The sequence below is a fragment of the Urocitellus parryii genome, chromosome 11 (assembly GCF_045843805.1).
Source record: "Urocitellus parryii isolate mUroPar1 chromosome 11, mUroPar1.hap1, whole genome shotgun sequence".
Classification (NCBI taxonomy): domain Eukaryota; kingdom Metazoa; phylum Chordata; class Mammalia; order Rodentia; family Sciuridae; genus Urocitellus; species Urocitellus parryii.
This window is the reverse complement of record NC_135541.1, coordinates 3,680,551-3,702,472: the sequence shown is the minus strand read 5'-3', so window position 1 is coordinate 3,702,472 and position 21,922 is coordinate 3,680,551. Positions and strand designations below refer to the sequence as shown.

The 21,922-nt window shown below is 58.9% G+C and overlaps 1 protein-coding gene across 5 annotated transcripts in view; it reads left to right on the top strand.

Moving 5' to 3' along the window:
• Acot7 (acyl-CoA thioesterase 7) overlaps positions 1-21,922 on the top strand; it is a 90,548-nt gene that overhangs the window by 64,328 nt on the left and 4,298 nt on the right. For 3 of the 5 annotated variants that reach the window (XM_026386095.2, XM_026386097.2, XM_026386096.2), the window contains exons 7-8: positions 2,074-2,190; positions 12,619-12,803. In XM_026386095.2, coding sequence (XP_026241880.1) covers positions 2,074-2,190; positions 12,619-12,803 — 302 coding nt within the window. Of the gene's footprint in view, positions 1-2,073; positions 2,191-11,353; positions 11,385-11,501; positions 11,566-12,618; positions 12,804-21,922 lie in introns of those variants that run through there. The other 2 variants (XM_026386099.2, XM_026386098.1) reach the window with 2 other exon arrangements.

Sequence of the window (21,922 nt, the reverse complement as noted above, 5' to 3'; positions counted from 1 at the left end):
CTGAGGTTCAAAGGCACTGTGCCCTCGCCGAGTTCTGCCCGCGGGCCTGCCTCATTTTATACGGCAGCTCTATCAAGACAGAACTTGATCCTGTACAGTCCAGCCCTCAGCGTGAGCAAGCTGTTGTTTCCACGATGTTCCCAGAGGTGTGCTTCTGCAACCCTGGCTGGAGCACCCCCCATCCAGAATGCTGGTGGTGGACATTTCAGACGTTCTCTGGGTTTGGGATATTTGTCTCTGCATAATGAGGCATCTTGGGGATAGGACCCAAAACTCAGAGGAGATTCACTTGTTTCTTACGCAGTTTACACACAGGGCCAGAAGGTAACTTCAAACAGGGTTTTGTCAAGAAGTGTCTTTGTGTAAACATGAAGTAATCGTGCGAGTTTATGAGGTGTACCATGGTAGTGATCAGGGTAATTAGCACCCCGCCTCCTTAACGTCCATCTTTGTGCTGCAAACCTTCGAACTCCTCCCAAGTTCTGCTTGGAATATACCCTAGGTTTCCGTGGGCTCCAGTCACTGCTGCACTGGGCAGCCCAGGACTTCCTCCCTGGGAGCCGTGCACTGGCACCGACTCCCTCTGCCCCCACCCCACCCAGCCCCTCATGGCAGATTCTCTGTTCTCTGCTGCTATGAACTAACATTTCAGCTTTCACGTGTGAGAACGAGTGCTGTTTGTCTTTGTGCCCGGCCATTGGCCTCCAAGTTGCTGCACAAGGCAGGATTTTGTTCTTGGCGGCTGGATGTTATTCTGTTGTGTGGATGCCAAAGTCCTCTGTCCTCTGTCCGATGTCTCACTTGATTCCCCCGCATGGCTCTTCAGATAGCGCTGCATTAAGCCCAGGGATGCAGGGTCTGGTGGGCTGACTGGTCCCTTTGGATACCCACCCAGTGGGGGGGGTGGTTTCACAGGTGGTGGTTTGGTCTGGTTTGGTTTGCGTACCTTGTTCCACGGTGGATGGAACTAATTGACATCTCATCTTGTAACATTTTGAGTAATTTTGTGCATGAAACAAAAGTTTCATGGTGTAAAATTTTCCTCATCAATGCTCGAAGTTTTGGGTTTTGGAGCCTGTCAGATTTTAGGTTTTTGGATTAGGAAACCTGCTCAACCTGTTCGGTCTGTTTTGAAACATTTTCATCACCCCAGAAAAGAAACTCTCTACCTTCAGGGTGCACCCCACCTCCCGGACCCCTCCTGGGGACCCACCAGTCTGCCTGCCTCTCCATGTTTTCCTCTTCTGGAAAGTTCACATGGATGTGGTCATCCGTGCCCAGCGCTGTCACTCGGTGAGGTTTGATGGTGTGTCCACCTTGTGGCCTGGACCTGTCGGGTGGGTGACAAGCCGCCCTTGTTAACGCATTCATCAGGTGGTGGACATGGACACACAGTGGTTTCCAACTTTTGGCTGTGAGGTTAGATGCTTTGTGAAATCCATGCAGGTTTCTGTTCTCTTGGGTGCTTCTACACTTGGTGGGGAGTTGCTAGGTCCCTGTTTCCTTTAAGGAGTTCCAGCAGCCGCACTTCACTTCCCACTGAGGTCTCTGCATCTCTGCCAGCTTGTTCTTACCTGACTCTGGATAGTGTAATGAAGCTTTCCTGGCAGGATGAGATATGTCTGGAGGAGAGGGAGAGGGCTGTCATTCTGTCAGTGGCCTAGAGTGGCAGCTGGGGTCATTTTCAAAAGCTCTTGAAATCCGATCAGGTGCATGCCTCTGATCCCAGTGACTCAGGAGGCTGAGGCAGAAAGATTGCAAGTTGAAGGCCAGCCTCAGCAAAGTAGTAAGGCCCTGGTTCAAAATTTAAAAAAAAAAATACTGGAGAGGTAGCCCAGTGGCAGAATGCTCCTGAGCTCAATCACCAGTGTTTTTTTAAAAAACAAAACCAAAAACAAAACAGCAGCACCTGGAGAAGCAGGTTTAAAACAGAGCAGTAGCAGGCCACCTGCAACCGTCCCTGCGCCTCCTGCTGCTCCGGCCCCTGCTGGGGGGTGGTGGGAGGGGTCAGACACCATGTGCAATGGTCCTCTCTCCGCGCCTCATCTGCCATGTGCCCTTTCTCCCTCGCAGGAGTCACCATGAAGCTCATGGACGAGGTGGCTGGGATTGTTGCTGCACGCCACTGCAAGACCAACATAGTCACTGCCTCCGTGGACGCCATCAATTTTCACGACAAGATCCGGAAAGGTAACAGAGCTCTTCTGATGAAGCTGGGGTAGGGGGAGCAGCCCTTGGGGCTAGCTTAGTGTTTACACCTGATGTCTGTCCATGTGCCACCAGAAACAGGAGGGCCATGCTCCATGCTCTGGCCTTGGGGATGCATCTGTGAGGCTAGTGTCGACCCATTTGATATTTCAACCTGGTAAAATCTAAAATTCAGGTATGGTGGAGGCCTTTATCCTCCCAGAGACCAGCATGAACACATCTTCTTCCAGTGCCCCTCCAACAGAGCACCGTGGCCCTGACTGTTGCCACCAGACCTTGTGGCAGGTGTGTTGCACTGTGAGAGGAGTGAGTCCTCTGTGATGCAGGCAGCAGCAGGGTTACTTCAGGGGCCCACAGGTGTCGCTGCCTTGGCCAGAAGTCCAGTCCCAGTGACGTGTCTCCCACCGGGAGTGGGGCCTGTCGCCTGTATAGGAGGCCAGACCTCTGCAGCTGTAGAGCACAGAGCCTGCCTCAGGTTATTGATCCTTTGTGGACACAGCACCCGACAGTTTCTGTCTGTGACCTGTGACCTGTGGCCTGAGATGAGCTGCAGCGGGAAAGCAGCCCTGCTGTGCCAGCTGTGGTGGCCGGATCCGTCTCTAGAGCCTGGAGTTAGTTCTGCAGGCAGCGTGCTGTCAGGAGCACCCTGAGATTTGGAGGGTGCAGGGCTGCCCCCTGCCATAATCATGAGCATGGAGGACAGACGGTCTCTGGCCTAGCGCCCCTGGGTCTGGCAGATTCTCTTCAGAGCAGATAGGTATTTGCCACAAGTGTCATTTTTAGAATTGGCCCAAACAAGTGGGTCTCGTCTGCTTCAGCTCGTCCTCCAGGGCTGTGCATGTCTCATGCTGGCAGCGTTGTGCCCAGTGGTGGCATGAACCAAGGGAAAGCAAGAATCCCACCGCAGTGTGACATCACGCCACACTCTTCCTAGAACTCCTGCCTGGGCGAATTGCTATGATGAGGGCCACATTGTTGAACCAGTCTCAAAATGCACAGAGGAGAATGTGCTTACGTCCTTTGGGACTCGCTGTGTTCACTGGTCCCCGAGTGTCTTGGAGAACCACCAGGATTCTCCCAACCAGCAGCCTGGTGGGTTTTGTTTGGTGAGCATCTGCTCGAGGGACGGGTGAGCCGTGCAGCTTCAGCCCCCGGGATGGACAGTCAGCCTCTGAGGGTCGAGGGAGCCATTGGAAAGGCCCCAGGCTGCTGCTTGGCTGCTCACAGCCAGGAGTGGCTGGACAGGAGCTGTGCAGGTTCCTGGCCAGGAGGACTTGCCCTGCAACTGGAGCAGGCCGTCTCGGGGTCACTTCTGGTAGGAGTCGGGCAGCCTGGGCAGACTCCTTTCCAAAAGTTGCCTTCAGCTGGAACCCAGAGAAGCTGCGAGGGACGAGGGGGCCGTGGTATTCGGCAGTGGTGGCTGGTCTGGTTGCACTCAGGAGGAGCCACGCCCACTGGCTGTACAGCGCTTGCTCCCTGCCCAGCCTGTCCTGCATGCTGCCTCAGCCTTGGACTTGGGCCATGTGGCCTTCTGGCCTGGGGACCCCTGAGAGAAACACTGGCTCCTGGGGGTGGCAAAGTTGCTTCTTCTGGGGGGATGTCCTGTTTTGATTGTGAAGGGTTGGGGCCGGCTGAAACAGTGGTTATGGAGTCTGGCCTACTTCCCAGCCAGTGTCCTCAAGGCCATCAGACACTGTCACATCCAGTCTGTCGTGTTCCAGAGGAGCGTCCCCCGTGAGGTCGTGGGCGCACTTCCTTCTGCAAGGACCCGGGGCGTTTCTGGGGAGCCAAGGCACCTGCAGGCAGGTGGCATGGGGCACTGCCACTCAAGGCCAGCGTCTCCCCCCTCGTTCTGCTCCTTTGCTGGGCCATGTGGAGTGGGCCTGGTGAGTCCCTGCTGCCTCTGGGTTCCTGAGGACACAGTCACAGTGTGTCAGACGCTGTGGGGCGGGAGGGTGATGTGCCATCAGCTTTTCTCTGATGTAGCTCTGTCAGGGCCCCCTTAAGTCCTGGAGACTGTTTTTGCACCTCCCAGGAGCTGCTGGCCCTGCCCAGGGCCTCCCTCTTGCCATGGCTTTGGCTCTAACATGGAGGAGGCCCCAGGGCCACCTCCCCGGCAGAGTTGACACACATGTCACTGCACAGATGAGGCAGTGTCAGCAGCCACTGGTGGCTCCGGAACTTGCCTGGGAGGTGTGCAGGGCACCTGGTGGGTTTTGTACCACAGAGTGGCTTGGTTTCTGGGGCTTTGCAACAGAATGACAAACCCAGGAGACTTCGGGCCACCTTCCCTCCAAAGGCTGTGGGGAGGGTTCCCACCTGCCGCATCAGCTCGCAGGGCCCCAGGGCTCCAGGGCCCCAGAGCCCCAGAGCCCCGGAGCCCCGGAGCCCCGGGTGTTGCGTGGCCTGTGGCCGCATCGTCTCAACCCCTGCCTTCCCAGTCACGGCTTCTCACAAGGAGTATCTCTTGTAAGGACACTCGTAGGATGTGGGACCCACCCCCAGAGAATCCAGGAGGGTCTCATTCAAGTCAGACAGTAAGGCTCTGAGTTCTGGGTCGACGCGGGGCTGCCGACCCACTGTCAGGTCCCCTCCTCACAGACCTCGGCTCCTTCCAACTTCATGAAACCACCAGGTGGTTAGGACCTTCTGCGCCGGGCCTTCTCCCACGCGCTCTGTCCACACGGGGTAGACGTCCAGCCTGGAGAAGGAGCTGCTCTGAGGGGCTCCCGTTTTGAGAAGTGAGGTCCTCAGCACTGTGGGGGAACCAGCCCTGGTGACTGGCCCCACGGAGGCCTCACGCCTTGGGGCCTGAAGTGCTGGTAGAGGGCCAGGGCTCTCCTCTGAGTGGCAGAGAGAACTGGTCAACATCAGAGAGGAGATGGACAATGGCCCCCAGGAAGCAAGGGTTTGCAGTGTCAGGACTCGATCCTGTGGACGGAGAAGCACATTCTTGCTGGGCATGGTGGTCATTCCTGAGAGTAGAGGTTAATCAGCAAAAGGATCGTTTTTCATGGGGAGGGGGGTGGGGAACATCCAGGCAGATGGGACCTGCGGTGCCATGGGACTGTGGCTGCTGTCCACGGCCAGTGCCCGTCACAGTGGGTGATGTGCACGCCACCTCGAATGTGTCCCCGGCCATATCCTACCCCTCACCCCAGCTGGGAAGGGAGCCCCCTGGAGGCTGACCTGCTGCAGGCCGCCTGCTTGCTTCAGGAACGGGTTTGTCCTCTTCCCTTTGCGAAGGTCCATGGGGCTGGTTCTCACTGGAGGCCCCTCTTTTGCCAGCCTCAGGAGGTGGCCCCGGGGCCTCAGCCTCTGGCTCTGTCCATTCTCCATCTTCAAAACAGCCCTTCTTCCCACCTCTTCCCGTCATCCAGCTCCTCCTCGCTCTGCCCATCCCGTGTCCATCTTATAAGGACCCTGGGTTAGGCTATCATGATCCAGGCACTCCCACCTCTAGGTCCTTTGCTCCCATCCTCAAAGTCCCTTTTGCAACGTGAGGTCACACATGCACAGGGTCCAGGGAATAGAGGGTGGGTCACCTCCCGGGGGGCCATTATTCTGCCTTAGCAGACTGTGATGCCCAATTTGACCTTAGAAATCCTCACAGCTGCCCCAGGAGGCCGGAAGTCCTGGAGTATCAGTTGGAAGGGCCGTGTGCTGAGCAAGGGCTCGCTGCACCCAGCTTACCCCACGAGCCAGGACGGCCCTTCCATGGCCATGCGTCTGCTGGTCACCCTGGCACTCTCGCAGGGTAGCACTGACTGTCTATACCCCTCACTCTTGTCTAGACCACAGAGGGCCACCCCTGTTACACCTTCGACCTGCCAGCCCACCTCCGCACTGCCATCATGGTCACTAGACGCCAGTGACCTGCTGCTTCTCGGCTCACAGCCTCTGTGGCCACCTGTGACACACACATGCAGCCTGAGCCCCTCAGCCAGGCCTTCCAAGCCCACTAGGGCAGGCTGCCGCCTGCATGGCCAGCAGTTGGGGCACCTCTCCCGAGGCTCATGGGACAGCACAGAAGGCCTGGGGAGCTGCCAGCCCAGGAACACCACGCGCCCAAAGCCCCTGAGCTTACTCTCTCCTGGTCACTTGAGACATTGCAGTGCCCTATGACTGAAGGTAAAGGGGATAAGGGGTCACCTTGAGTGGTGGTTTGGAAACATTAGGCAGGAAAACGTCAAGCTAACGTTTTCTGGTGGAGAAATGGTCTCCCAGACATTAGGACGGAAGCAGGAGGCTGCTGGAAGAGCGCTCAGGTGCTGTATGAGAAATACCAATATTAGTTTACCATTTCCATTGCTTTTCTTGAAAAAGCTCTTCAGGGTGCAAACACTGAGCTGCTCGTAAACTTTGAAACACTTGGCAACCTCTCGGGCTCCATAGCAGCTCTTTTTCATTATTTTGCTTTCTTTCTTTTCCAAATCCTGGCATCTGCTGAAATCTGGCTGCTGCCATCCCGAGAGAGACACCGTCTGTGGGGGAGTCGGACTGGGGCACCTGCCAGCCTCAGGGGCTGTGCCTCCCCAGGCGGGCTGGCAGTCATTTAAAACGGGAGCTGCGTTTCACAGATGGCCCGAGGACACACCCAGGTCTGCCCATGGTACTCTCTATCGAGTGCTGGCACCTCCTACTACCCAACGTGCTGTTCTTCTCAAGGGGTCAAAGAAACTACCCAGGCCACAGAGCTCCCTGGTGCTTGGTGTCACCTGAGACCTGGCCACCCCCAGGCATCAGGGCTGCACAGGTGATGAGACACCCTGTCCCCGACGCCTGTGCTACACTGTGGAGAGGCCAGGCCAGCAGCATGTGGCTTTAGTTCCAGTTACTGGGGCCCCTGAGCCAGCAGGATCAATGAGCTCTGGAGGTTGAGGCCAGCCTGGCAACCGGCAAGACCCCGTTCTCAGAACCCAACAGCAAATGTTACTCCAGGACCTTCATGAAATTATTTCCACTTAATTATAGTTATAATAAGTGGAAAAACAATGAACAAGATGGAGCTTGCCCCTTGAGCTTCCACCCAGATGTTTGTGTTTGTTCCCTGGGGCTGCTGTAACAGGTGACCAAAATCTTGGTGGCTTGAAAGAACAAAGATTTACTACAGTTCTGGAGGTCAGAAGTCTAACGTGGGTCCCACAGGCTGGAGTCGGGGTGTGGCAGGGCAGGTCCCTCTGTGGGCTCCAGGGGGAGAATCTGTTCCCCTAGTGTTTCCAGTTTTTAGAGGCACCAGTGTCCCTTGGCTGGTGGCCTGTCCAGCATCTCTGGTCGTCCTTGCCCTCTCCCTCACTGTGTTCTGCTTGCACACCCTTCCGGCTAGGTCAGGCCAGCCTGGAGATGCCAGGCGCAGCTCCCATCTGGGGGCATGTTGCTTAATCAAATTCTGCCATGTAGGGCCACATTTCCTGGGGTTGAGGGCTGAGGTGGGCGTCTTTGGGGGCCATTGCTGTGCTGACCAGTCTTTCCTAGCTTTCCCTCTCCAGCGAGCGTGTCCGCCAGATGCTGGCAGAGAGCTCAGGAGCGAGAATGGCCCCTTAGCCCTTGGTGGCTTCCCTGGCTCTGTCCTGGGCCTCTTCAGCTGTGGATTTAGGTTTTGTGAGGTGTGGGATCAGCAACACTGGAGTAGAGGCCACAGACGTTCCTGGTTTATCCCAGCCTCCCCCTAGTGCTCGCTGGAACTTGGGCCTGGAGAGTGCTCTAGGGATCGGGGACCCTGTGAGCAGAGCCAACCTCCCCCGTTGGTCCAGGCTCCTGTGCCCTGCATGCTGAGCTGTGGCCCAGCTTGAGACTTCCCCTGGAGGCCCCCACAGATGCAGCCGGGCCCCAGTGTCCGTCTGGTGTGGCTGCTGATCTCCTGGGGCCCAGGGAGAAAGTCCGGGTCTTTGTCATCACATGTTGTTCACAGACTCCCCTGCAGATGTGACAGCCCTGGTGTTCATTTGGAGGGTGCTGGGAGCCTCCTCCTGCCAGTGTGTGTCTACCACAGAAAGAACTCAGGGAGGGAGTGTTGAATGTCCCTTGGTGCCACCTTGCTTCTGGCTCTGCACCTGCAGGCCCTGCGCAGGGCTCTGGGGCACAGTCTCCCCAGGGGGCCTGCTTTGCAGAGGGGCTTTTGGGCCCTACCTAAAAGTCACTCTTTTGGGCCGTATGGCATGAGGGTGGCCTCAGAGCAAGGATAGAACCACATGGGGTGACAGTGTCTCCTTTAAAACTGTGGAGGAAGTCACCCCCACCGTGCTAGGGGCAATTGGGGAGCCCTTGATGAAGATTGTTGTCACTCATGTCCCTTGCACATGAGAGGCAGATGTGACCTCCCTCCAAGGATGCCATCCTTATGCCCATTTGCACACAGGAAGCATAGGCACAGTCCCTGGCAGTGGACAGGCTTGGATTGGAACTAAGGGCTCTCTGCAGAGGTGCCCAGGAGCCTGCCTGCTGGCCTCTTGTGGCAGTTTCTTTGTTCTAGTTCCACTTTAGAGGCTCAGAGAGCACCGGGCACCCTTCTCCAGCCGCCCTTCCCTGGGAAATGCTGCAATGCCAGCTTCAAAGAGTGCCCCCCAATCCCTGCGTCCATCTCTGGTGGGCCCCATGCCCAGTGCAGTGGGAATGATGTTCTCTGTGGAGCTGTCTCCCCACTACCCTTCTGTCTGCTCTTCTAAATAAACGGGTGCTCGTCCTTGGTGTATTGGATGGTGGCCTGGTGGGAACGTCCTGGCAGTGCCTCTGCTCTGGGCATCAGGACCCGGTGCCCACCTGCTATCCCCGGGGCCTGGAATGCTTTTGGCTGTCTCTTCCCGGCAGGGCCTGGCTTTGTCTGGGGTTTTGCTTTGTGATTCTGAGACAGGCCCATTGAAATGGACTCAAGTTCTTGCTTTCTCAGAGCGGCCTCCTGACACCAAGGTCACAGCAAGACGTAGACACCACTGGGACTGAAAGTGGCATATGAACTACCCTTGTTCCTGCCTGGGCCTTGAGGGAGGAAGCTGACCCCTTTGGGAGAGCCTTGCACATCCTGGCCTTCTTGCAGGGTGACCAGGTCTGCAGGCTGTGCTTACTGGATTGTGCCCTGGCCCTCTTAGTAGGCCAGCGTGCAAGCCATATGGACATGGTAGCCTTCAGCTTGCCATGACTCCTAGCTGATCTCCCTGGCCTCCATACATAGTGATGGGGTCTGTGGACACCTGGTCATGATACAGCCGGCAGGCTGGACAGTCAAGGCTCTGACCCCCAAGAGGCATGATGGCTTGTGGTAGAGCAGTGGGGGGTGGCAGGGGTGGAGCCACCTGCTCATCACCATCCAGACCCCCTTCAGGTGGTGGCCACCAGAGCTCGGTGGCCCCTCAGGCAGACCAGAGAGCCTGGAGCACTTCTCCTTGGGCAGGTGGGCATGGAGGCTGGCCTTTGACCCCATGGCCCTCCTGCTGTGCCTGCGGTCCCCAGCCCAGGCCCAGGGTGCACCCCTGACCCTGAGCTGAGCTCTTCCTTTTCCTCCCTGGCTTGCCGTGGTACTGCAGGACTTTAGGTTCCTCCGTAAGGAGCAGCTGGCCTGAGGCCCTGGGAGGATGTGGGGTAGCCAGGCAGCCACAGTGGGGCCTGCACAGGCCACACTGCTTACACCACTATCAACACTGGGGTCGCCTGGCTCCCCTCTTCAGGATGCCTTCATGGTGTTGCCAGAAACGCTTTCCTTGAACTCCAGCTTCCCACAACAATGTGGGCCACTCTGAACCCAGACTCACCCACTCCTGTTCACCCATTCTGGGCACTTGGGCGTGGTGTGGAGCAAAGGGAGGCCTGGTTCTGGTGCCCTTTCCTCCTCCTGGGAGAGGCTGGTGGGTAGACAGGTGAGGGGTGGCAGGGCTCCAGCATTTAGATTGAGCCTGTAAGGAAGTGACAGCTAGCGAGGCTTTGTGCTCCTGAGTGTGTCCAGGCTGGGGACTTGGAAGGCCCAGGAAAGCCAGCAGGGTGCTGGGTCCTGTGGACTGGGCATGTCCACACGTGAGGTGCCTTCTTTCCCAAGGCCTTGTGAGTCATGTATTGGTTCAGCACACCCGTGGGACACCCACACTGCCTCATGGGGCTTCCAGGCTGGGAGGGACATGGACATCAGTCAAATGGACAAGCCAGCCAACATATGGGTCCAGACAGAACAGAAAGACTGTTCTAAAAAGTCTTAGAGAAGGGGTGCTTGTGCTGAGGCACAAAGGCTGAGCCAGGCGAGGGTGGGGTGGGGAGGGCATGTCCAGGGCCACAGGGAAGCCCCAGTGGCCAGAGTGTAGGAAGCGGGGATCGGGGTGGGGTATCTGGAGTTGAGCCCCATCCTGGGTGACCCCACCCACTGCGATGCACCTGGGTCTCTAGGGAGGTCTTGACCCTGCAGGGCCCAGAAGCACTGCGTCCTCTGCTGGCAGCTGGGTCTCAGGGTTCATCTGTCAACCTGTGTTTCAAGTTTTCTCAGCCTGTTGGTGGTGACCAGATCAGGTCTAGCTCCAAAGTCCTGCCATGTCCAGCCTTCCAGGGTCAAGCCTCAGGCCTGTGCAGCGTGGTGACGTTGCTCTCTCCCGGTGGGACCATGGGGCGCCATGGGTCCTCTCTCTGGACGCTGTTCTCTGCCTTTCCTGGTCTGGCCCAGTGTGCCTAGACAAAGCCCGCTGCGCGTTTTTGGACACGGACTGACGTTAAAAGTCTCTTCAGACTGAAATGAACTGGGCAGTGGGACTGTGCTGCCGCAGGAGCTGGTGGGAGGGGCTTTCATGGGCAGAGTCCACAGCCAGCGCTGAGGCCCTGGGAAGTGGCCCCTGCCACAGCGGTCTGTTGTGGGATGCTTGGGCCTTGGGTGGAGTCCGTGCTGGCTTCATCTCCTGGAGTCGTGTCCCTGCTTTTTGGCCCCACCCTCTCATCTTACCTGTGGTCATTGGTGTGAGGGATGTTGGCTGGCACTTGGGGAGATGGCAGAGAGGCCACCTGGACTCCTGGATGACCCATTTAACTTCCCAGCCCCCTCTCTGAGAAACAGATAGGGCCATCCCCCGGGATGTGTGTGGGGTGACCGCTGTGGGGTGCTTGCCTGGGACTGCATACTTTACAGCCACATCCTGCCCCCTGTTGCTGACCTTGTGGCTCCTTCCCTCTCTCCCAGAATCGGCCACATCCAGCATGAAGCACCCCCTGTAAGTATGGAGTTGAACGTGGCATGAAGTAGCCTGGGACTTTAACATAGATAGCCCATGCTGCCCCCGCTGTCTCTCTCTTGGTCTCTAAACACTTCTTGTGGGCCTGTCTCAAAGGAGCCAGAACACTGGGCTCCATGGCCAGAACTGGTTCCTGTGGAGCAGGACCCAGTAGTCCACGTGGTCAGGGACTTCCTGGATCTGGCCCAGAAGGAGGCCGTGCTGGGGTGTGCAGCGTGGCCACATCGGAGAAGCAGCAGCAGCCAGATGTAGCCCCTCCCCTTGAAGCCCCCACAGGTCAGTGCATCCTGTGGCCACAGTGACCACAGGCCAGGCCCCAGGCCCAGCCCCGGGCTTCTTTCTTTTCCTCCCATAGGTACCCTGACAGACAGGTTCTCTTGGACCCATCCGTAACTGGAGAGCTGGGCTCTGTGAGACTCAGGGTCAGGTGGAAGGGCTGCGCCCAGGAGAGCAGGGGACACAAGAGAAGATCCCAGTCCCATGAACCCCAGGGAATGGGAAGTGCAGAGGAGTTGGCCTGGGTTAGCCGGGTGAGGGGACCCCAGGGATAATGTTACAGGAACGTTGACTCTGGACTTGGTCCTGTCACAGACACTGCTGGAGCCTAGGGAGGGGCCTGGCAGGCAGCTCAGGGCTACCGAGGAAGGCTGCCTGCCGTCATGGGGCCACTGGCCTGGGGGGCCGAGCTGGAGCACAGAGGTGGCTCAAGAGGGGCCTACCTAGGACCACAGTGGCCTGAGGCAGTCCAGAACAAAGAAACCAGGCTCTGGAAGGTTCTCCCGGTGCTCAGAGCCAGATGGCGGGGCAACAGTGTGGCCATGGGCACTCAGTATAGACGGGGCACGCGCAGGCTGGCTTGATCTCACCCAGAATGGAGCCGCCCACACGGGGAGCCCAGGGCAGCGTGGCCGAGGAGCGTGCAGGCAGCTCCAGCTCTTCCCCTCCGGCTGGGGGCCGATTGGGCGGCCACCAAGACCCCCAAGCACAGCAGTGAGGCCTGCGCCAGAGACAGATGACAAACGTGGGCTACTAATGGCGCGTCCTAATAGTTGTCACTTCCCTCTCTCGTAGTTGTTGCCACCCCTGTCGCCTAACCCTGTCTTTTAACTGTTTTAGTAACATGGTTTCTCCTGACCCTGCCCTGCCCGCCCCTGCCACCTCCCCCAGAGGAGGCCACGCTGTCCGCCTCCCTGACTCTGTCCGCGCTCCACAGGCTGCGTCATCACCATCTCCGGGCGCATGACCTTTACGAGCAATAAGTCCATGGAAATTGAGGTGCTGGTGGACGCCGACCCCGTGGTGGACAACTCCCAGAAACGCTACCGGGCAGCCAGTGCCTTCTTCACCTACGTGTCCCTGAGCCAGGAGGGCAAGTCACTGCCTGTACCGCAGCTTGTGGTGAGTGTGTGTCCCTGGGGGCTGCCACGTCACACATCAGGTTGTGGGAAGGAAGGCCTTATAAGCTGCAGGAAGTCCTTCGGGCCCTGCCCCGCAGGCTGTGGGGATGGCCTGGGCAGACACACATACCCCTGGAGCAAGCTGGCAGTTTGGAGATGCAGGTCACCTGGGAGCACAGAGCCCAAGGGGCCCTGGCGTTGTGTTACCTGTGCTGGAGTGAGGATGAGGGCTCTCCCAGGGTGGTTCTGCCTGCATATCCTGCCTGATACAGATCCAACCAGACCCCTGGCCGGCAGAGTGAGAGTCTAGACACCCAGGCCTTCCCCTGCCTCTGGCCCTCAGACTGGGTTCTGCCTTGGCACTCAGAGGTGGGTGCAAGGCCAGCAGGATTGTGTGCACCTGCACACATCCCCCTGGCCTCACCTACAGCTCAGCCCCCGACACGTCCAGAGGCCCCAGGCACAGCAGGTTTAGCGTGGCCCAGAGGCAGCTTCTGCTGTGGGACTGGAGATGCCCTGCCCACACCCAGGGCAGCCTTCAGGCCAGTCCTGACTCCTGTGAATTAGGTCTCAGGCCTGTCACTAAGTGGACTGATCTGCAACCAAGAGGAAACCAGTTGGTGTTTCCTGCCCCCCCACAGGGCAGGGCCTTGGGAAGACCTGGGCAGGGCAGGCCTCCAGGCAACATGGCCCTGCCAGTCTGAGCCCTGCTTGCCCTGCACCCCCCTCTGCTCCCAGTGTCCTGCAGGTGCTTGATGCTCCCCTGGGAGGAGGGTGTGGGCTGGGTAGACATGGGGCACTTGGGGTCCCGTTCTCTCCCAGGGGCCATGAGGAGGCTGGTTGCTTCTTCCTGTGACAGGAGGGCGTCTTGGCTGGTGGGCCTTGCCCTGGGGTAGCTCATGTCTTGGTTGAGGCTGCGTCCCCTCCACCCACCTCCTTCCGGAATGGCCAGGGCCTCACCTGCCCACAGGTCCCCCACCTCCCAACCTCTCTCGCCTGAGGTTGGGTCTCAGGGGCTCTGGAGAGTCAGGCAGGTCACTCTGAGCCATGTGATCTCCCCGAGGTGCTGTGGGCAGAGTAGGGGTGGGGTGGGTGGTGATGGTGAACCTGAACGTGAAGGATGAGGACTCAGTGAGTTGAAAGGAAGGAAAGCAAGAGGGAGGCCAGAGCCCTCCTAGGCAGGAGGCCCCCATGTAGCAGTATTGACCTGTGACCAGGCCAGTTGGGGCACCATGTGCCCTCCGTGGAGCTTGTGAGGCAGGTCTCCTGTCAGCTGGGAAGTCCTCCGCTCCCTGCCCCCTCTCCAGGCAGAGCCGCCACCCACACCCCATGGCACTTCTGCCAGGGGCTGCTGGATCTCCCCAGGGCCATCTTGCCAGAGCTGTTCTCCTTGTGTTTGTACTAAGACGGGGGGAGGGGCATCCCTGCCCTTCTCTCTACCCAGGAACCCAGCTCCAGAACCCATATCTGGTTCTCCCCCACCATGCTAGGCATTGACCCCAGGTTCTCTACCCCTGAGTTACATCCCCAGCTCTTTTTTTTTTTTTTTTTTTTAAAGAGAGAGTGAGAGAGGAGAGAGAGAGAGAGAGAATCTTTTTTTTAATATTTATTTTTTAGTTCTTGGCGGACACAACATCTTTGTTGGTATGTGGTGCTGAGGATCGAACCCGGGCCGCACGCATGCCAGGGGAGCGCGCTACCGCTGAGCCACATCTCCAGCCCACATCCCCAGCTCTTTTTGAGACAGGGTCTCACTGATTTACTGAGGGTATACATTCCTGAGCGTGGCTGTGAACTTGTGATCCTCCTGCCTCAGCTTCCCATGTTGGGGCTCGTGTGGGTGGGGAGCAGTGCCTGCTACCTAGAGCCTAGTCAGGGCCTCAAGAATGACCAAGTGCGCAGCCTCAAGCATGTGCTTCCTGTGCACCTCAGTTTCACCATTGTATGGGCCAAGAAAGGTGGGCGAGGACCCCACCGACCCTGGTTGCCTGCTGCTGCTCACCTGCTCCTCCAAGGAGCCCTCCTCACCAGCGCTCACCCACTTGAAGGGGTCTAGCCTTGGAATATCTGGGCCTGATGGTGATGGGGTTCTGCAGAACTTACCCAAATGGGCATGTGCCCTGGGGGCACCAATGAGGCACTACAGTTTGCACCTTGAAAAGGCTTTGGTGCAAGTTGGCAGGGTGCTCTGGCCAGGCCTGCTGTGCCAGCCATCTGCAGGTGGTAAGGGACCCCGACCTGGGGGCCAGGACTGCTTCGGCATGGGTGGTGCCTGCCCCTTGAGGCATGCATTCTCCTTCCCAGCCACCAGTCGAGTGCCCCCCATGGCCCCTCTTCTCTGGTTCTTGTGGAGACCAGCAATGTGGCCAGGAGGGGCTCTGGGAGAAGGACCTTGGAGCCCCGGGTTCCCCACCTGCTGTGGAGTCCACCCTGAGTGGGGTCTCACATGGAGCCAGGTCTGTAGTCGGGGAGGCCTTTGGGGACGAACCTGTGACCTTCAGAATCAGACCTGAGTGTCCTTTTCCAGAAACCTGTCTGCGGGTCAGGGCGTAGGAGGCGGCAGGTCCCAGAGAGGAGGCGCTGGGCTGGCAAGGTGTTTGTACTAAGACGGGCGTGGTGGCATCGTCCCTAACTCTGGAGGCTGCACGTGGCTGATGTCCTGCTCAGTGCAGGTGGCTTCAACAGTGCTGATAAAGACAATCTGGAGGGGACGGCAGGGCAGACCCTCCAGAGGGGGACTTGGCACTTCTGCCAGGCCTCACTGATGCTCACCTGGGGACCTCCGACGCCCAGGACCTCTGCACTCGTGTGCTGCCCAGGGCTCCAGGCGTGTGCGAGCTGGTCCCCTCCCCTCCCGGCGCCTCCCTGCCCCCACGCTGGCTCCTTCAGCCTCCTGTCTATTTTTAGCTCCCTTCCCCAGGGCCCTGCTGACACAGGCGCAGCGCAGTTGTTTCTGGATGGGTGTTTGTTGGGGGCCTGTGTGCTGCGCCTCAGCAGCTGTCACTCGTGCTGGGGATCGGGCTGCTGGTCTGGATGCCAGTGCCCTCTGACCTTGGAGCAACGACTGACCTGCAGTGGCTCAAGCCAGGAAGCAGGGCTCCATGGAAGGGCAGCTACAGCTGTGACCACCCAGACCCATGGACCAGAAGTGGGAAAATGGCCTGTGGAAGGGACAGCAGGGAAACCACCTCCTGCACCCAGCACTAAGGTGGCCTGGTGCCTCCGATGGGTGGGTTTTTTCTGTGCAGAGTGTAAGAAGCATATTGAGTCTTCAGGGGAGAGGACCAAATTCTGTGTTGGGGCCAGAGGAGGCTCCTGATTCCTTGTGTGTGGGCAGCACTTGCCCCCAGTTCTTTGTTCCCGTGTACCCGTGTCTTCCAGAGAACTTGAGCATCCCAACCTCAGGAGGCAGAGTCCTTGCAAAGTAGATCTGGTGAGCTTGTTCCCAGAGAGCCCAAAACAGGAGGCTGTCAGTCAGCGCTGGTGGATACTCACCTCCAGCCTCACACACCTGTGAGCTGGGGGCAGAGGCAGGCAGGACCCAGACTTGGCTCAGTGGTCAACCTTGAGTTGACAGGAAGGTGTCTGGAGGTTAGGATGGGGTTAGGAGACCTGGGATGCGGCTGTCCTCCCTGGAGCAGGGCTCTGGGCCAGCCCCACCACACTTGCAGCCTGCTATACCTGCACATGCTCTCCACTGTCTCGCGCCCCACCCAGCAGCGCCTCAGTTTCCTGGGGCAGCACTGAGGGCAGCGATGGATTTATGGAGTGTCCACCACAAGACTGGGGAGACTGTTCTTAATGTGGCAGCTGTCTTCTTATCAAGGTGGTTCCCACTCAGCCAGCATGATGCTGTGGCCATTCCCTGCCTCTGGGGAAGGTGGCAATGGAGGAGGCGGTCATGGAGAGCTGGGGCCTACACCGAGGGCCAGCTGCTCCATGTTGCCGGTTGCATCCTATCCATGTGGCACATCTGGAGTCAGGGCAGATCTTCCCCTCATGACAGGAGAACCATGAGGAACATGGGGGGGACTGCCCTGGGACTGCCAGGACCCTTGCTGATGTGGCTCTGGGAGTGGCCCTTCTCAGCCTGGGCCTGGGAGGAGGGTCTGAGATGTGGCCTTACGCTGCGCCACACCTGCTCAGTGCAGGGCCCTGCATCATCAAGGAATGTACGTGGCTGTTTTGAGGCAGCTGCTGGGCCTGGCCAGGTGCTTGCTGGGCAGGTGTTTGCCCCATGGGCCTCCTCGACTCTCCACAGAGATCAAGTGCTTTTCTGCCCTGTAGTTGAGTCTTGTTGGGGCCTCAGCACAGATGGGGCTTCCGCTGGCCTCACCTCTGTCACTGCCCCATGACTCAACCTGCCCCTTCACTTCCCACCTAGTGGACTCACCTGTGCAGCCAGTGCAGAGCCCCAAGGCCACTCGGTCCACCACAGCTGGTCAGGAAGATGGCACAGTGGGGGCAGGAGCACCTGGCCCTGGGCACCATCTGACCTGCTGCCCCAGCATGAGCGCAGGATGCCTGCCTGAGGTCGGCTAGGGAGGCCCTTGGTGGTCCCAGCTGTGGCTACCCCTCCTTGGAGGCTTGCTTCCTGGCTTGAGCCATCACAGGCCAGCCGTTGCTCCGTGAGGTCTTTCTGGAAGGCCCTTGTGCCTTTGCACTGAGGAGGTGGGACTTTCCGTGCTCCCGTGGCCCTTCCCCTGAGGATACGGCAGCAGCACAGGAGGCCATCACCTTTCTGGCTAGGACGAACAGGGAAACTGCCCTCCGTGGCCTGGCGTGGCAGGAGGGAGGCCCAGACTGCAGGACTGAGGGGCCCGGGGGCTGCAGTTTGGTGAGATACTTTGGTGTCCTGGAGACCACTGGGCCCCAAGCTCCTGCATGCTGAGGCTCCGTAACCACTTTTAGGGGATTTCACAGCCAGAAGAGCCTCCAGCACTCTGGCCCTCTGTCTTCCCTTTGATCCTGCCGGGGACAAGATGTTTTCCCACTGGTCACTGGCTGTCCCAGCCTCTTGCGTCGTCCTTGCCTGTTGAGCAGCGTAAGCTCGGGTGCCTTTAGTTGTTGGCTAGGCGGGGGTGTAGCAGGTGGTGTCCGTCTCAGCAAGAGCAGGCGCAGTTTGCCTCTGAGGGATCCTGTTCCCAGCCGGCTGCCAGCCCACAGGTGCGAGTCACAGACGGACCCACAAAGTCCTCGGAGCCGTGGCGTGCTCGCCAACTTCCTGTCAGGTGTCAGGGAAGTGTCGGGTCATGAAGCCACTCCAGTGCCTGACTGGCCAGTGCTCAGGCGCTTGGAGTAGCTGGGAGCCTCTCCCCAGAACCAGCACTAGGGCCACACACATGGTCAGCAGGGGAGAGGAGGGCGCATGTCCCCAGCCCCACTTTGAGCCTGGCTCTTTTCCCGACACCTTGGATTCTGCACTCTGCCAGGCCGTCCATGCCCACGTGTCCCGGCATGGACGTGTGTTCCTGCCTCTTTGCCAGCAGCACTGGCCACAGGCCTGCGGGGCACACAGCAGAGTGGGGGTGTCTGCCTGCCTGCTCCACTCACAGTCCACAAGAGGCACTGGCCACCAATACTGGGGCACAAAGAGGCCAAGCTGTGATGGGCTGGGAGGGCACAGGGGATGGCCAGTCTGTCCCAGACTCCACCAAGGCTGCTGTGGAGGGCAGGAGAGGTCACTGGGCTCAGATGAGACCAGGCCACCAGCACGGAGGTTTCCTAGCAGTCTCACTTCTGGTGTGGCCTGGGGTGGGGGAAGGGACCACCCACCCCAAGTGTGGAGAGCCACACCGTTTCTTGACGGCCTGCTGCTCTGTCCTCAAGGGGCACCGAGGGCCCTGGCACCCCTCTGTGGAGAATAGGACTCAGAAGGCCCCCCGCCCGTGTGTGCATGTGCAGACCCGTATGTTCCCAGGCAGGCAGAGTTGGCGCTGGAGGGCAGGTAGGGAAGCCTAAGTCATTGCACAGGCCTGCCAGTTACGCCTCTGTGTCCACTGCCAGCCCTGCTGAGCTGAGCCCTCAGTCCTGAGCCTTCTGGTGGTGGTTGGAGTGGACGGCGCAGTGTTTGTTGAGTGAAATCACCAGTTTTGAATCTTTGGCGTGTAGAGCTAAGACTTCCTTGTTTTGATCATTTGGTCATTCGTTCAACAGAGGAGCCCCTCTGTGTCCCCAGACCCTGTGCTGCAGGGCACAGAGTGTGCAGCAGGGCAGGGCTGCAGGGATGACACAGCCTGGCGGGGCCTCACGGGTGACCAGTGCTTGGCAGATGACAGCTGCAGTCTGTTGCTGATGGTGAGGACAGTGGTGTCACAAGCCCGGCTGCAGGGCTGCCGAGCCTCCACCATGGGGACAAGCAGACTCCTCTTCACCCTTCGTCACCCCACCTCTGCTTGCGACCTCCCATTAGCCTCTGTGTGGGGGTGTCTCGGGCACACACAGGAGCATTACTTTGGAGTTTGTGTCTGTGCTGCCAGGTGGCTCTCCCTAGTGGTCTCATTATTGTCTGCTGCTGCAGGCCACCATCCAGAGACCCCAGCTAGGTGCAGCGGCAGAGGAGTCGGCCCAGGTGTGCAGGGGCAGTGGGTGTGTCCTGAGCCCGTGCCTGGCTCTGCCCTGCCCAGGTGGGATCCTCCTGCGGAGCTGCATCCTGGGAGCCGGGGCTTGGGAGGACCGAGAGTGCTGAGCTTGCCCTTTCCTGGCCCAACAGTGGCCCTCAGCAGGCTGTGCTGAGTGTCCCGTGTCCCCTATAGTCAGAAGATGTTTTAGTTGCTTTTGTAAGTGTCCCAAGATCCTTCTTGTCTCCATTAGATCACGGGAGAGGGCGTGCCATGTGGCTGTCTAATTGAGGAGGTCTGTGTCCCTCAGGCTGGCAGGAAACCGTTCTGTCGCCACCAGAGCCCTCATCGCACCAGACTCTCACTAATTACAGAAAGGACAAGCTATTGATTGTACTGAGGATGGGACTTAGTCACCCGACCTCTGTGCCACGTTCCAAATGTGTGTTCTTGAAGCACAGAAAATGCAAGGTGGAAAGCATTTGGTTTGCAGTGCTGGGCTGAAAAGCCACAGGCTTCCCCTGCAGTGGAAAGGAGCCCAGAAGGTGGCACTTGGCAGGAGACACTGAGGAGAGGGGAAGAGATGCAGACCCTGGCCCAGGAGTCATCGGGCAGGCACAGCTGGAGCCTGGCACCAGGGCTGGGCAGAGCCCTGGGCATGGAGGAGGCAGTGTGCCTTTGACCTGGGCAGAGGGACCTTCCCTCAGACCCCGTTTCCATAGGTGGGCACGGTGCCCTAAAGGCCTTGCTGCTGTGAGTTGTCCCCCGGGCCATCTGACTGTCCTCCCAGGTCAGTGTCTGGAGTGAGCAGATGTACATTAGCAGGGCATGTCCTCGGAGCTGGTGCCAGCCTCCTTACAAAATGGTCTCCAAGGTCCTGTGCCTGGCCCCAGAAAGCATGTCTCCATGTCCCCTCCTTGAGTGCTTCCCTGCTCCACAGGTGAGGGGACCTGGCCCTGGGAAGGTGCACAGAGCCTCTGATGCCTCCAGCCAGGTCCACATGACCCAGAGTCATGCTCTCTGTCCCTGGCACCTGCCAGGCCCTCGATTCACAGGGTCACTGGGTCCCAAGTTGCCTGCTGTCCCCTCTGCTCCCACCTTTTCTCTGTGGCATGTGCACAGAGGCCTGGAGGGAGGTTGCAGGTAGGTGCTGTGGCCCGAGGTCACAGCCTCAGACTCAGCGAGGAGATGCTTGGTCTCCCTGTGAAGCAGCTCCCCCCCCTTCCAGGGACAGCAGGGCTCTGTGTTTATTTGCTTTGTTTGTGGAAAGGACCCACTGTGAGGAGGTGGGGGCTGTGTGCCGGGAGCCATCTGTCTCTGTGCCAGCCCCACACCTAGCGGGGACATGGCGGCCCCTTAGTCACTTGTGTGGGAGAGCTGTTGATGAGGCTCATGGCTGGGAGACTGAATGCCTGTCGCTGGGGCCAGGAACCCTGCTCCCACATGGAGCAGATGCTGGGTGGGTGCCTGGGACCTCACTGCCTTCGACTACTGATCTCTGCCCTGTCAGAACACCCCTCCAGGGACCTAGGTTGTCGGTGTGACAGTGCTTACGGGTGACTGCTCGGTGCAGAGAGGTTGAGGCTGACGAAGCAGAGTTCGGCTCTTAGGCCTGTCCCTGGACTGTTGTAGAACTGGAAACATTCAGCACTTGCCACTGTCCCTAGAGCGCTGAGGCCGTCCCCTGGACTCTTCCTCCCAGGCTCTCGTGAAGGCTTGGCCACCTTCCCTGGCAGCCTCCTGCACGTCCATCGTCAGATAGCGTCAGTTCTGACCGAGAGCAGGTCCTGTGATGAGTTCACTGTGAGGATTATTCATGGAAGAGACCTTGGAGCAGCCTGGAGGCTGCACCCTGCACCCTGGTTGGCTGCTAGAATTCCTGCCCTCGGCCTGTGCCCTCTCAGCACCCACACTGGAGGACCCCATGAGTTAAGCGTCCAGAGCCTTAGATGCACGCCTTCTGGAACACCTAATGAGCTGATGGCTGCCAAGATCATAAGCGTCTGCCACTGTTTGGAGTAATATGGTGGAAGGTGTCCATAGGTCTGGCAGGGGACAAGCTTGGGAAAACTCCACTGTCACAGCTGCACATGAGGCGGGGAGGGACCAGGGAAGGTGAGCAAAGCCTATTCCCATGCACAGGACCCTAGTGTGTCCCCTTCGGATGTGCATCAGGACACCTCGCTCACCTCCCCATCTGTCCCGATAAGGACCCCACCTGGTGCTGCCACATGCTGGTTCCCGGTGCACGCGGTGCTCCCCTACGAATGCTCCTCCTGAACCCCAGACCAGAGCATCAAGACCCAGGTCATCCGGGTGACCCCTCTGGCAGGCCCTGCACTCGCCTGTGCCTCACATCTGCACCAGTGTGGGGGGATGGCTGCTCCCCATCAGATGAGGAGACTGAAGTGTGGGGGAGGAGGAGCTTGCCTGAGGTCCCCCAACTGGCTCCCTCTGTGGCCGACCCAGCTGCTCTCTGTTGCCTGGTGCCCTGCAGTCCGCCAGGATGACCATCCCAGTGTCAATGCCTATCTCTGCCATTTGGTGGGTCTGCCCAGGT